This window comes from Semicossyphus pulcher, unplaced genomic scaffold, assembly GCF_022749685.1.
Source record: "Semicossyphus pulcher isolate SPU_LCO1_2020_fin unplaced genomic scaffold, fSemPul1.0.p SCAF_6, whole genome shotgun sequence".
Lineage (NCBI taxonomy): Eukaryota > Metazoa > Chordata > Actinopteri > Labriformes > Labridae > Semicossyphus > Semicossyphus pulcher.
Window position 1 is genome coordinate 26390391 of NW_027211737.1, and position 14624 is coordinate 26405014.

Consider the following 14624-nt stretch of genomic DNA (forward strand, 5'->3'; position numbering starts at 1 on the left):
TTAAGGGATTGACAAGTACATAGTAATGTCTGTATTGATTAAAATAATAAACCATATACTAAAGCTTTCTATTGGAGCATCTGCGGTGTAAGTTTGCTCTATCATTTAAGCCAGTGAATGAAGGCCCTAATTGTCATTAGATACTTGCCTCCCTTCTTACCTGTATCCCCTGGCCTTGTGTGATTGATCAATTGATAATGGCTTTTTTTATGTGTCTGTGAGTATCCTTTATGTCTTTATTGACGTCTGTGAAGGTTCTCAGTCGTCCAGGTCATGGTAATTTTAAGCTTAATCCAAAAGGCAGCTGGACTTGGTTGAAATTCTTGAAGACGTTTCACCTCTCATCTGAAAGGCTTCTTCAGATCTAAGAAGCCTCTGTAGGTCATTAGTAGCCATAGTCTTTGTTGATGTAAAAAAAAAAGCTTTACTAAATTATAAATACCCTTTATTAACATTTACCAACATTTATAACTATAGCCTTATATCGAGATGGTCATCCACTATGGGATATTTCTGACCTTAAGCCACGTTAGAAATTCAATAATAACGCTCAACTAACAATAACTAAGTTTCAGAGAGTACCGCACTGAAATATAATTCGAGTCGTCATGTAGGAGTGATGACATTTATTACACTGAAACACTAAAACAGGGTCAGGACAAACAAACAGGTTGAGATCCATGCTGAAATAATGAGGTAATACTTTGCTGGTTGAAAAAAGAAAAACATTTTCTTCAGTGAAATTTGATAAATACACTTTACAGTACGTGAATGTAGATATCATATTCAACACATATACATAGTTATCAGAATTATTTACATATACCTGCATATTGACGCTTTGAGGGAATGACCTGATGAGGTGTTGCATTAAGGGAAATCGTTCACACGTCTGTCCTTTCTCCAGAGAAGCTCAGACCTGCGAGCTGCAGAGACAATTATTTGTTCACATGGCAACACTTTGACCTTTCACTGTCACCTGAGGTGCTCTAATGAAGAGCAACAATCCAGTTAGCAGGGATTTAATTGTCTCACAATAATGCTGTAAAAGTACTCCACACATGAGCAGTCCATGTCCCCGGCTGCCCCTGTAGCAGGACGGTGAAGCTACAGCGCCCCCACGTGGTCATGGCTGAAGGATAATATGTTCGGTTATTCTCAGACTGCGTGGGAGAGAAGGTCTGTGTGAGCCCCACCAACAGATTCATGAGCACATGCGGTGACCATGTGGCAGCTAATGAGGCTTTTTATACAGAGTGAAGGGAGAAACAAGTGATAACAAGTTCACACTGACAGACGATTAAAAGCTCTCCTTAAAGTGGGAATAAAAGTCAAGTGACAAAGGAAACCCTGATGTGTGCTGCTGCAGCCACAGACAGCTGCTTTCAGCTGTTGATCGACGCACAGAACGTGACATGAAAAGTTAATTAAAAAAGCTTAAAAGAAGAAACAATATATGGAAACACAGTAAATGTGATGCTCAAAAACACAGGGAGGATTTTAACATTCAGAAGTAACAGCTACTGGTTGGAAAATCATGAGCATCATAGTCTAATGCTTCTCCATTTACAAACATGCACACAGCACTATTCCTAAAACACGCCCGCTAACAGCTAAGACTGAGCAGTGATACAGAACGTGATTATAGTTTTACAGACATGTAATTATAGGATAATAACTGTGTTTTTTATTGCTGCACTGACTCCTATCATTATAGCTGTGGTTCTTGTTAGGGTTTAAGTGTTTGTTTTGTTATCTGCTTTTGTCTCCACAAAAAACTGTCAGCTCTGAGAAATGCTTCCAGGAGCTTCCAGACCAAACTCAAGCTTACAACATTCATATTTTGTTTTATCTCAAATACTGCAATAATGTCCTGAAAACTGATGAACAAGTCCAGCGTACAGTTTTCAGTGAATGACCGGTGTTTCACAGAGCTGTGTTATTTTTTTAAAATAGCTGACTCTGCTCTTCCTCTTCTACAGCATCTACAGCAGTGCGTACTTCATGACTTAACACAGACATCTAACTGTTAGACGTTATTGTAATGTAAAAAAGAAGATTCAGAGTGTGCACTCCTTGGGAGCAGTAACTCATTATATGAAGAACATTACTGGAGTTCCCTTTTACAACCTCAAACTGGCTAAATGCATCCTCTGTCACCTTTAAAGAGATGCAAACAAACAAAAACTATGTAAACAACAACTCAAAGCAGCTCTAAAAGAAGTCAAACAGTACCAGTGCTCCACCAAGAGAAAGCATTTGAATCTAAGCAGGTTCAGGATAAAACGACAAGATAAGAGATGGAGGAGGAGTGGTTTTTGCGTTATTCAACTTAAATCTGACATTAGAAGAGCACATTCTTAGATTGCATACTTATAATCTTGAATCTGATAAAGCAATGTCTTTGTTAAACATCCTGTTATTTGCAAAAGTGGTTAAAATGATATGCATGCACTGGGATCAGCTGAATTATTTCTTCGAGTAACATCCCTTTAAAGTGACTTAAAATGCACTTTCACTCTGTGCCTTTGGAGGACGCTATCCGCTTCTCCAATGGGCCCTGACCACATAAAACACGTCATCTGGCGGAGGCCAGGGAGCTCGCTTAACTACACTTCCTCAATCTAGGGTGCGTTCAAAATCGTCAGGTTTGAAATGTAGACTGCAGACCTGACGATTTTTAGACGATCCACCGGTATATTCTCCTCGTATTTCAGATTCTGTACCGCTCTGAGCCATTGCCTGCAGTGATCAATGTCCTTGACTGGAAAACGGTACTATTTCACTTCAGCGTCTCTCGCTGGGTCTTTCCTTTCAGAGGCAATGCATGCTGGGTGTTAGGAATGTAGAATGGGGGAAACCAAGAGCTGTTTGTACAACTTTCTCCACAGCTATGACGCCAATTTCAAATATTTTTGCTTCTATCGACTACAGAGAACACCAGCTTTAACTGACAGTGGTTTTTTCCAGGGGCGAAGTGCTCCTTTAACATTACTGGAGTTCCCTTTAACAACCTCAAACTGGCTAAATTTATCACCCTTACTTTTAAAAGCAGAGATGAAATCAAACAAACAAAAACTATGTAAACAACTCAAAGCAAACAGTGATGCCTCCAATGTTCTTTTCAGCTCTAAAAGAAGTCAAAACAGTACCAGAGCTCCACCAAGAGAAAGCAATTGAATCTAAGCAGGTTTTAGGATAAAATGACGAGATAAGAAATGGAGGAGGAGTTCAATCTGACATTTAGGAGAGTAAATTCTTTGATTGGATGCTAACAATCCTGAATCTGTTGAAGCAATGTATTTGTTAAACATCCTGTAACTTGCAAAAGTGGTAAAACCGATATGCATGACTGTAAGTTGCTGTCATACAACACTATTTTGCGGAAAACGTGACCTGGGAGCACTGGGAGCTTTGAGTAACATCCCTTTAAAATCTCTGAAATTCAATCATATGTTTCCCATGAAGAAAAACAGGAGTGGTAGTTGATGTAGTAATCAATCTGGTCTGTTCAGAGTTCAGACTTGGAATGACTCACTCATCTTTAGTCATCACGCTTAATCCCCCCTTAGGGTCACGTGTTGGGCCGGTATAGGAATCCTTCTGGTGGTGCAGCAGAGTAGTTTTTAAAGCATTATAATCTTTGACTTCAGCTGGACTCATAAAGTTTATGAAAGGTGCTTTCTCCTCTTCATGACAAACTTTCTTGAACGTGACATTCTTCAAGGAGATATTAGATTTGGGAATGTTTTGTAACTGTACACATGTAGCAGGGCTGTGCTGAAAGTGAGCATGCTCAGAACAACCCCTGCCTAATAAATAAACTTCTAATAATGTTTGCAGACTTTTCCAGCTGCACCTCTGACACGTTGGAGGAGCCTCTGCTTGGCAAGGAACATGCCAACGCCACTGCTTTGCCAGAAGGAAATGTTTTCCTGTCTGTGTCGCAGGTTTGGAGTTTAGTCCAGGGGAACCTCGGCAACAGTGGGTAACATTAAGGCCGTGGCCCGCTTGGATTCCTTCATCTTGTCCAGGCCGAAGAGGAGGTCCAACTGGGTGACCGGCCGCAGCCGCTCCTCATCCACCGGTCTGCAGCAAAAGACACAAAAGGTCAGAAGGCATACAAGAACAACAATGTTCCATATTTCATACTTATTGTATACAGGAAGTACTAATCTTCATAGTACACAGTTTTCATAATTCACATAAGAGGAAGTGATGTACTGAGTATCATCACAGCTGTGATTCGGGCGTCAGCACGAGGCCACAGATCAGCTGTTTGTTATCATGTACATTTATCTGTATGTTATAATTTATCATCAACCAGTGAAATAAGAGTCTGCTGTGTGATTCAGAGGCACCAGCTTGATCAATCTTGACATACAGCAGCGTGTTACAGTCCGACCCCCTTCGTCCGACCCGGGATCCAAACCAGGAACCCTCTTGCTGTGAGGCAACAGTGCTAACCACCGCACCATCATGCAACCCAAATATTCTGTTATCTCTCATCTAAATATATCTGTATTAAATTTAAATATTAAAGACTTAATACGCGTTATCTTTTAAGTTGTGCAAATGCATTTATTACATATCTTGCCTGCCTCAGTGCTGATGTCATTTACATTTCTTCATGATCCTGACATGGTGACTATTTGGTTGCAATAACATTTTTGCTGCAATAGCAGGGTCCTTATTTCTGTTTATGTGAACAATTCTTGTGTACAAACTAACTTCTCAGAGGCCATTTTTAAAAACACCACAGATGATTCCTGAGTATACGACTGTAATACAAGACTACAGTGAGGCTGCATGTCTGTGCAGAGCCTTTGGCAATGTGTTTCACCTCCTTACGTCCATTTAAAACAACACACTACTGCCTGGTTTCACAACTGGTGACAACTGAGCTTTGAGTTTATTGTAAAGGCTGTTCAAAACTAAAGTAAAGAATATTTCTTCTTTTAGAAAAAAAAGTCTTGCTTCAAGAGGGCTTCAACTGTCGCTTAGCAACTGCCGAGGCACGGGTTACACAGATCAGACATCGAGTCTTTTATAAAATATCAGATGTTTTTATAATTAACCAGATTCCTCTAATTTAAAGTTAAATACTCTCGTTTTATACATCTCTAAAAATAACATTGCTATGTGCTTTTTAAAAACCCACACTGGTCTAACCGCACACTGTTCAGGGCAGGTACTGCAGCTAAACAAAGACATGCTCAGTGGACACAAAGGCCATGAAATCTTGTGGGTGTTTGGATCTGAGTCATACTTCTCCTCCTCCTCCTCGCTGTCGTGGAGCTGCTGAGCGATCTGCCTCATCTGCTCCTTGCGGACGTAGTCGCGGACTCGGTACATGGCGGCATCGCGGCACAGCTCCCGGAGGTCACTGCCAGAGTAACCGTCTGTCCTCTCAGCAATCTCCTTCAGATTAATGGCGTTGCTCAGCTGGGCAGAAAAGCATGACAGCAGGATGAGACGGTTACACAGAATTCATGTGTTAGCTGTCAAAATCAAGTGCCTACTGTTCATGGGCGATCAGATAGACTTTAATGTGATTTGACAGGGAAAATACAGGTGTGAAATGGTCTCTGGGAGTGACAAAGAGAGCACTGAAGAGAATCATTTCTTTTACAGCTGACTGGGATGAAAAGAAATCTCATCTTACATTTTCTCCTGCTAGAATCAGCCTCAGGATGTCCTGTCTTTGTCTGGTGCTCTGCAAAGACAGAAGGACAGGGGTTCTTATTAGTGCTGTGTAAGTACCATTTCAACTGCCTGAAGACAGTATACAGCATGTGTTAATACATTTAAAGTAACAAGCTATGACTTCAATAGGGAAGAGATTAGAGACAGCTCAGTGTGTTGACAGAGTTTGATTTTGATTAATTGATTTGATCTTTTATTGTACGTGATAAATGGTTATCCTGTGCTTTTATGGTTAAGACAGCAGCCATGAGACAACCTGAGAGACAATTCTGTGTGTTCAGGCAACGTTCCTATTCTTTATGTGTAGCTAAAGGACTCGGTTAAAACCGTACATTTCAATCAGTAAATACATATAGCTAATCAGTGTTATAGTGTTATATAGTTAATACAGTGTTTCTGTATTTATTCTCTTTACAACTTAAATCTCCTCACCTTGCTTTCCCTCCATTCTCTTTTACACACACACACACACACACACACACGCACACTGTTACGGCTGTCCGTGTTCCGTTTGTCCCTTTTACCCTTCTGTTGTCTCTTCCCAGGTGATTGCTCAATGAGGTTCACCTGGGGCCTGTACTTCGAGGCGAGTTCAACAGACCCAGGTTATCTTTTCCTGATCTGGCTTCACTTAACCTGACAAAGGCAATGACACGACGCCGGTTCTCAACTCGATAAGTCAACCCAGGGTTTCACATTAAAGAGGCGTTGTTTGGAGCAAATGACCAATCTAAACACGGACAAGTCTGCCGCCAGCTGATCGACATATTTTACAAACTCAGAGCAAACTGTATCTTCAGAAAGATATGAAGAAGTTACGCATAAACCTGACTAAAATCCACTCAGAATGCAGGAAGGACAAATAGATAATAAATTAAAAAAAATATAAAACCATAATTTAAAGCAGTATGAATGATCTCTTTCATATCTTACAAGTACAAAAGTACTTCAGGCTTCATTATTTCTCTCTCTCTATTATTAATTGCGGATGGTGTCGTTTTCTTTGACAGATTACAAAAATAAAAATGCTTAAGTTGGTGCGCAAATTTACTTTGACGGCCATCAATATAATGCGTGGGAAACGTGGAAATGATGCTAAAACAATTGTGGTAATTATCTTTAAACAGAGGCTTAGATTATTTTTCGTCGTGGATAAAATTGCATCATGCATTACAAAAATGTAAATATACAGATACTGGAATATATTTGATCAAACTACACACTGTTTTTATCTATGTGCATTAATCCGTATTACATAAATAGAAAGTGTTTGTGCTGCATGTGCATGTGTCTTACAGGCAGGCCAACGTGGAACGTGGCGGGCATCCTGCGCAGAATGGCTGGATCAACATCCTGCGGTCTGTTTGTAGCTCCCATCACCATCACCTACAATCACAATGTGAATACATCACGCTGACAACACCACCTGCTCCTCAAACCAACACAAGCACCATGTGGAAAAGGATCCAAGTCCGGCAAAAATAAGCACTTCTTTTCAACTCAGTTTCTGATAACAGACAAAACAGACCCCATGAATGTGACTTAAACTGATGGCTATATTTCAGTACCAGCAGAGTATAACAAAGAGCTCTGGCTGTGTTACCTGGGTGGTTGAGGAAGTGTCCAGGCCGTCCCACAGGCTCATGAACTGGGCCTTCATCATGGCTGTGGCCTCGTGGTCCAGGCTGGAGCGGTTCCTCAGAAAGGACTCTAACACACACGAGACAAGGCGCAAAAATACAAGAATGAAGACAAACTCATCTACATGACAGACGGAGACCAACAGGTTGAGTCATTTCATGGGGATGAAATAGGATTAGACTGGTTTGCTTGTATATTAGCCGGATATTGCACTTTTAATAAAGAATGGATTTGAGCCTGTCGTGATATCCTGAATCAGAGGGTCTCAAACTGTGAAAGGTGGGGCAAGGAGTTCTGGGTAAAATATTTATCTATGGATGTTGTGTGCTAGAAAGAAAAACTGACTTGGACCAGACACCAATTAAATGCATCGCATCAAAAACAGGCCAATCAGATCAAAGTGTCAGTGATGATTTTCATTGAGTCCGAAGCGAAGAAGGGGAGCTGCAACGACACGGGCTTGACGCATAACGTGAGTGAACCATGAACGGGACAGAAGAGAGTTCGGAGGAAACACCACCTTTGACACAGACTGAAGGAAGTTTTTTGTTTAACCAGAAGCAGCCGTTAGATCACTCTCTTCAAAGCCACCAGACACCATTACCAAAAACAGTAATTTAACCTTGCAGAACACGGGACTTGCTGGTCTACCTCTGTGTCATTACATGTCGTAACACACGTTAGTTCAAAACCGAACTAACCCTCTAAAACACCACACAACAACACAAACTAACTAACCGAGCGAAGTAGCGGTACAAAATCAGCAACTCCTGTAAAAAATCATATAAAAATTAGCAGGGTAGGAAAGTAACTACGTTTTACTTTGAGTACTTTTTAAGAACTACTTTTTACTTTTACTTCAGTCTGCAAGATTTCAGAGAGAGACTTCTCCGTGAGCGAGACTTCAGTTTCTGGTTACACCTGGAGTAACAATCTGAGCCTGTCAGTGTCAAAAACAAGCACTTTTAGTGGACGTATACTTTGATCGGGTGCAATTGCCCCAGGGGATTATGTTGCAGCCATTGCGGCGGAGGCCGTCTACTGGACTGATTCCAAAAGTTTTAGCTCCTATGATAAAAATAGGGCCCAGGTTTAAAAATACCGGACTTCTCCTTTAAAAGAGCAGCTTGCCTATATAAGAAATGTCTTTTTTCCTGTTTTTCAACGCTGTTTTAGAAGCTAGACTGACATTTAAAAAGAAAAACGCTGACGTTTTTCTGGTAAGAAAAGCATCAAAACAATAACAGCGTCAGCTTTTTAGTATAATTTACGCTTGAAAGAGTGAAGAAAAAGATAAGTAAGACAAATCACATCTGACAGTGTATAAACTAACATGTTCAAAGTAATCACTCTTGACATGCGTCTTGTTAGAGAAGCTCACCAATCTCATCAATGAAGACAATGCAGGGCTGGATTTTGACAGCCAATGAGAAGACAGCAGCGGTCAGCTTCTGTGATTCACCGTACCACATGTCTGTCAGCGTGGAGGCCTGGAGGTTGATAAACTTGCAGCCCGAGGCTTTGGCTGTTGCCTTGGCGATCATGGTCTTCCCACATCCCGGAGGGCCAAACAATAAAACACCTGCAAGGACGAAAGATGAATATAAATAAGGAATTATTGTAGAATTTCAGCTCCTGTTATGGTTCGGATCAAAATTAAAAATCCTATAAATATCATTGAACAATCCACTGTGTCTGAGGGGAGTTTGTTTCGTAACCTGGTCTCTTCTAACATATACAAACATTTGGCCAAACTTCCTGCAGACTTAGAAAGTTTAATGACACAAATAAACGTAGGAGACTAGGAGTTTAACTGGATTCCCAAAGCAGCTAATTTTGGAGGTTGACTCATCCCGAGGCTCTGTGTGAAGCTTTGTGCCAGACAATAAAAACACTCGACAGAAAGTTAAGTATTCCTCTCAGTGATCATGTGCTGTCAGGCTGCCAAGTGTACAAATCCTGTCAGAAGCTTTTTTGGCACATACTGCAGCTGTAGACGGAGGCATGCTGCAACAGATGGCTTTATAAAAATAATAACAAAGAGAAGGACAGAGAGACAAACTGAAGAGGTTTATAACACTGAACAGTGAAACCGACGGGATTCTTACTATTTTGGTTCTATACTTTAAGAAATAAAATTAAATAAAAAATTGACAATTGACCCTTTGCTAAGCCCCTCCCTTGAATAGCCAATCCTATTTTAGCAACCGTAACTAGGCACGGGAGGCCTGTCAAACTTTCAGATGCCGTAAGGTGTGTATATAAAATCTGACAGCAGATTTTCTCAAATTTGATCATATTTCCCTTTGAACATCTCTCACTGTTATAGTTGAAAGCGCCATAATATTTACATGCTGGTGCGAAAGCCTGACAGGCATAGCAACAGTAACCATGGGGGGCGGGGCTTAGCGAAGAGTAAATTAGGTTAAAAGCAGATTTCCCTCAGAATAGAGTGTTAACTGTTTTGCTCCTTCCACACACAGTGCCTCAATTTAAGGATAAAGTCAGAGGATAATCAAGCTCAACATAAAGACAGGGCAAATAAGGATCTTTTTCTTTTGAATCACTTTTAAATGTATTCATGATTTTAATCTGTCATTCAGTCCTCGTCTGATGTTCTACCCTTACTGTCCTTTATTGATTTTATTTACTTATTTATTTATCTTTTATTTGTCTTACCGTTTCAAATGTTTTTAGGTTGTCTTCTTATAATCTTTTATTCTTTTTTTATCTCTTTACTTTATCTCTCTTTATTCCTTTTATTTGCATTTATTCTTTTTGAACTTTTGCGTTTGCATTTTGTTGAATTTTCTAGACTTCTCTCGGTTTGACCTGATTGTTAAATGTGTATTCTGTGACCTTCTTGAGTTTCTGCCCTTGCTTTGTCTGTTAAAGCACTTTGTAAACATCTGTTTTTAAAGGTGCTACATAAATAAAGATGTTATTATTATTATTATTGACTGGCCGAATAAATCCCCTGACCTCTGTCTAATCTTTCCATGTGTTTCATTAAAGAATACATTAACGCTAGTAGCCTTGAAGTTGAGGGGAAATGTGAGAAGACGTGTTGAAAGACAGCACTTTATTCTTACTGTTTCATCTCAAGATCAAAGCTAAAACAACATGTAAGTCCTAATACTTTCTACAAGCACATTGGGTTAAATGACGACTGATATCATGTGTGATTTCTGATCCATTCTTACATCAATCACTATTACTAAAAGACAAATCTTATTGTGTCCAATAATCATAGCATCTATCTTAAATTACGTGTTCAATTTGTCCGTCATAGTTGTGTTTAGATGATATGTTGTGGTACCTTTAGGAGGCTGAAAGAGTCTGGATCCAGCTAAAAGGTGTCTCTTCTGAAACGGCAGGATGACCGTGTCCTGCAGCTCATTGATAACCTCATCCAGACCTGCTATATCTCTCCAGGACACCTGTAGGAAGGTAGAGTACTGTGAAAAATCCTGTCTGGGAAAGTGTTATGATAAATAAAAGGTTAAAATGTACTGATGCTTGAAAATGTCAATAACATGGGCTGAGGATTACAAGTGTTACCTTCATAGTCTGGGGATCAACGAGGTGAGATGCAATGTTCATTTCATACTCTGTTAGTTTGACACCCTCAACGCCGATCCTCTTCATCAGCTGTTCAGCCTGGAGAGATAAGACACAAACTTCAGATAATACCGGATTTTTTTCAGACTGCTGCATGTTTTACCGGTAGCAGACAACCTGGACAGATAGCTATTTCAACTTGTTCTAACTTAACAATTAAATGTTAATGTACCCTTTTCTTGGCTGCGTTTTTCTGTTTGGACGTAGGATCCATAGCATCTACAACCCATTTGATGCTGTAGTAGGTCGCTGCTCCAAAGATGGTCAGCCTCAACAACATGCCCAGCACTTCATTCCTGGACAACGGCCGCATCAGGGCCTCTCTGGGGAGATCTTTAAGCAGCATCCTTGCTTGCCGATGTCAGTCCATTGGCTTGATAAAGATAGAGGGAACGGACAATGTGTGAATGAGACTATGTGAGAATATGGCAAATAGAGTCACACTACATGCAGGTCACAAGAACCAGAAAACCCCATTGAGATTGCAATCTGATAGATTGTTGTACAGTGTTGTTTCTTGCTTTGGCACTTCAGCCTGTCGCACCTCCTCCGGTGCCAATAGGTCAGCAATCAAATTTTATGGTATTCTGTCTAGTGCAGGCAAAGCTATGCTCCACTCTGGTGTGTGAGCTATAATCCGTTAATTATTGATTTAACAAATAACACAACTGAATGTTGCTTTACAGTACATTCTTGTATTCAGTTGAACATTTTTCACATGTAAATAATATTTAACCCACATTAAGTGCTCCTGGTTAACAACCAAAATGCATCTACAATGGCAGAGAGTAAGCTACGATGCAACTAATTCAAAGTTTAGATTTTATTAAAATGACACTGACAAATGACTGCTTTTCGGATTAGACATAGTTTATACCGTACTAAAGATTGACACGGGTTTATTAGCCATAGATCGTCAATAATGTTTTTTACTGTATGATCATCAAAATATGTGCAGTTTACTTTACTTTCAATTTCTTATTGGAGGTTTGGCGTAAAATGGCTAAGCTAACCCGTCTGACACTCAAAATACTTGTTACTAACGCTATTTGAACAGGTCAATTACAAATCAACACAATTTATCTTTTTTTTTTACGTTAACAGTTATATTAATAGTTTAATACAAATGAACAAGTCCTAATAACTCGCAAGTTAGCATCTCCAAGCTAAAGCTAACACTGCAGCTAGCAAGCAGCCAGCTGTCATTTTAACAGAATCGGAAACGTTCAAAACCTAAACGCTAAAGACAACTTTTTCTCACGCGCGCTGTACGCTGGCACTCATAAATGTTACATCCCTAAGTTAAAAGACAAAACAGTCCTACTTACTAAGAACAGGAATCCACTGAAATGTCACAGGAATACCAAAACACTAGCAACGAAGGTGCATCACACTTAGTAACTCGGGTAGGAACAAACGCCTTGGTTCCGGGGTTTCGTTCCACATATTTCATACAGTCAGCCACTGGGTGGCAGAGCATGCACACAGATGATACACATATCAGCATCATCAACACTACAACAGAAGGTAAACAAACGAAAAAAGTAGTGAACAGATGTTCAACCCTTTATTGGTTCACAAAGGATTCAATGTCCATTTGATATTACAGTAAAACGTTGGCTGAAAAGTGAGTGGACTTTGTGAATTTTGGTCTTTAATAAGATAACAGATGGTTTAATTAAGTAAATCTCTTCCATTTTAAATGCCCAAATTTAAGCGTGGGATTTTTGCTAGCCTACAATTACTTAACAACAAAAAAATATGTGTGCATCAAAGAGATGCAATTTAAGATTTTATCTCTCACAAAATGTTAAATTTAAAATGATTCACTAAAATATCCTCAGAGCACATTTAAAGTGATGTAAAAGTGTAACAGCATCCTTTGTTATCACACCCTTTGTTATCTTTTGTTATTTTGTTATCTTTTATATCTATTGTTACCACCATCTACAGCATCTTTTGGAGCAGGATAAATTGTTAGGGATGGCTGTGGACCTGTCAATTTGACTGTGACTGGACACCAAACACCCACACATGTCCTGGGGTAGACTACATGCAAATGTACCCCATTCTGGCAGACGGATCGGATCTGAAGCTCTCATCTGTGTTTGGTTTCCACTCATTTCCAGTGCTGTCTGATAATAGATAATTCAGTCCTCTCAACAGCAGCCTCAAAGATAAGGCTGGAACAAATGGGCTTCTCCTGCAAGCAATTTATCACACATGGGCCAAAGGGATTGTTAATTGTCACAGATTGTGAGCTGAATCTGAAAATGCTGTTGCAGCTTGTTTCCACACGGTTGTCTGCTTCTGGATTTCACCTGAAACACAGAGTGATACGTCCGAGAAGAATAGATAGATATAAAAATGTACTATAACTCCGTAATTTACAACCATCTGCATAAGAAGATTTAATTAAAACACTGGCTCCTTTTGGTATTTTCTCAACGACTCACAGCCTTTGTATCAACCTGAATAATGCACCTCAAAAATAAACCATGTTACATTCATCTCACAGTCCACAGGAGCTACATTCTGGCCCTGTGTACAAGGTTTCTCTATGAGCATAATTAACTGGATTTAGAACAATGTGCTACAAAAGAGGGATTGTCTTTTTTTCCATTTTGTTGTTGTACACTTGTGTTGGTAAAAAACCTCCAAATGCTCTCCCTCCTTTGTTGTCCAATTAGCTGTCCAAATTGGATGCAGAATTTCATCCTGCACGGTTCCAGCTTTAAACGTCCAGAGAAGTTAAGTCCACCCTTGTTGAGGAAAATGGCACACAGGCTGCTATTGCGCACACCTTTGGCTGTGAAAAGGCTTCATAAAAAGCTTTAATCCCCCTGTACTGCAGCAGCGAGTCCCAGGAGATAGCAGCCTGACAGGGCCATTTGATGGGTCTGGGCATGAAAGCGAAGGCTTGTGTATCTGCAAAGTGCAGCCGGGGCTCCCACAACGCTTCGCACCTCGCCCAAACAACCACTCTCAAGCTGGTAGGACAAAGAAAAAACACATTTAGCTCCCATGCCTGTCAACCTCCACCATGGCTGAAATAAAACTCTGCTTGCACCTTTCACATGCCAAAGCTGCACTCTTTGGAGAGAACAGGCTGCCAAGTGATTGTTTTGCAGCAAGATATATCAATCCCTGTTCATGGGTAATGCTTTCGCCATTATGTCTCATTGTATGCGCCTTATTTCACAAGCGGAACCACTGAATAGTGAATGTTTATCTACCTTTTAACTGCGCGAGTTAAACTGCTTAACACTTGAGTAAACGTTGGCCACAAGCAGCAGTTAATTACCCTTTCAATCTCCCAGGAAGAGATTTTATCTAGAGCCGGATAAGGAATCATTTGGGAGTGGATTATTTATTTACCTGTTACCCCGTGGAACCAAAGGATTTATTTTTGAAAACACTAAGTGCTGGAAGTGGACCGCGGAGTGGATGCATTTTTGAGCAGAAGGGGACTTTGTTTTGTATTTGTCCAGTTTTCTCTTATGTAAGGAGTAAGGACACTCAGAGGAGGCTTAACAAATAAAGTCCAACTTCCTATGACCTCAGGCGTCATGGGGAGTTTATCAGAAGTGTTAACTCATAGCTTTGTCGATAAATTTTCCTTTCAGAGAGACACTTTTTTATCTTTCAAACGTGTC

The 14624-nt window shown here is 40.1% G+C and overlaps 1 protein-coding gene across 1 annotated transcript; it reads right to left on the reverse strand.

Annotated features, from left to right (window-relative positions):
• Nucleotides 1-475: 475 nt before the first annotated feature.
• atad1a (ATPase family AAA domain containing 1a) lies at nt 476-12366 on the reverse strand. Its single transcript, XM_069682868.1, has 10 exons — nt 12297-12366; nt 11141-11341; nt 10909-11007; nt 10667-10787; nt 8729-8929; nt 7310-7416; nt 7003-7092; nt 5666-5716; nt 5270-5445; nt 476-4089 (listed from the first exon to the last, which is right to left on the reverse strand). Exons 2-10 carry the CDS (start codon nt 11312-11314, stop codon nt 3960-3962), a joined length of 1149 nt encoding a protein of 382 aa, XP_069538969.1. The 5' UTR covers nt 11315-11341; nt 12297-12366; the 3' UTR covers nt 476-3959.
• Between the last annotated feature and the right edge of the window lie 2258 nt (nt 12367-14624).

Coding starts and splice junctions, on each gene's coding strand:
- atad1a (XM_069682868.1), bottom strand. CDS start 11,314: ATGCTGCTTAAAGATCTCCCCAGAGAGGCCCTGATGCGGCCGTTGTCC. Junction 10,788..10,908: donor TTGATCCCCAGACTATGAAG/GTAACACTTGTA, acceptor ACCTTCCTACAG/GTGTCCTGGAGAGATATAGC. Junction 4,090..5,269: donor AGCGAGGAGGAGGAGGAGAA/GTATGACTCAGA, acceptor CTTTTGCTGCAG/ACCGGTGGATGAGGAGCGGC.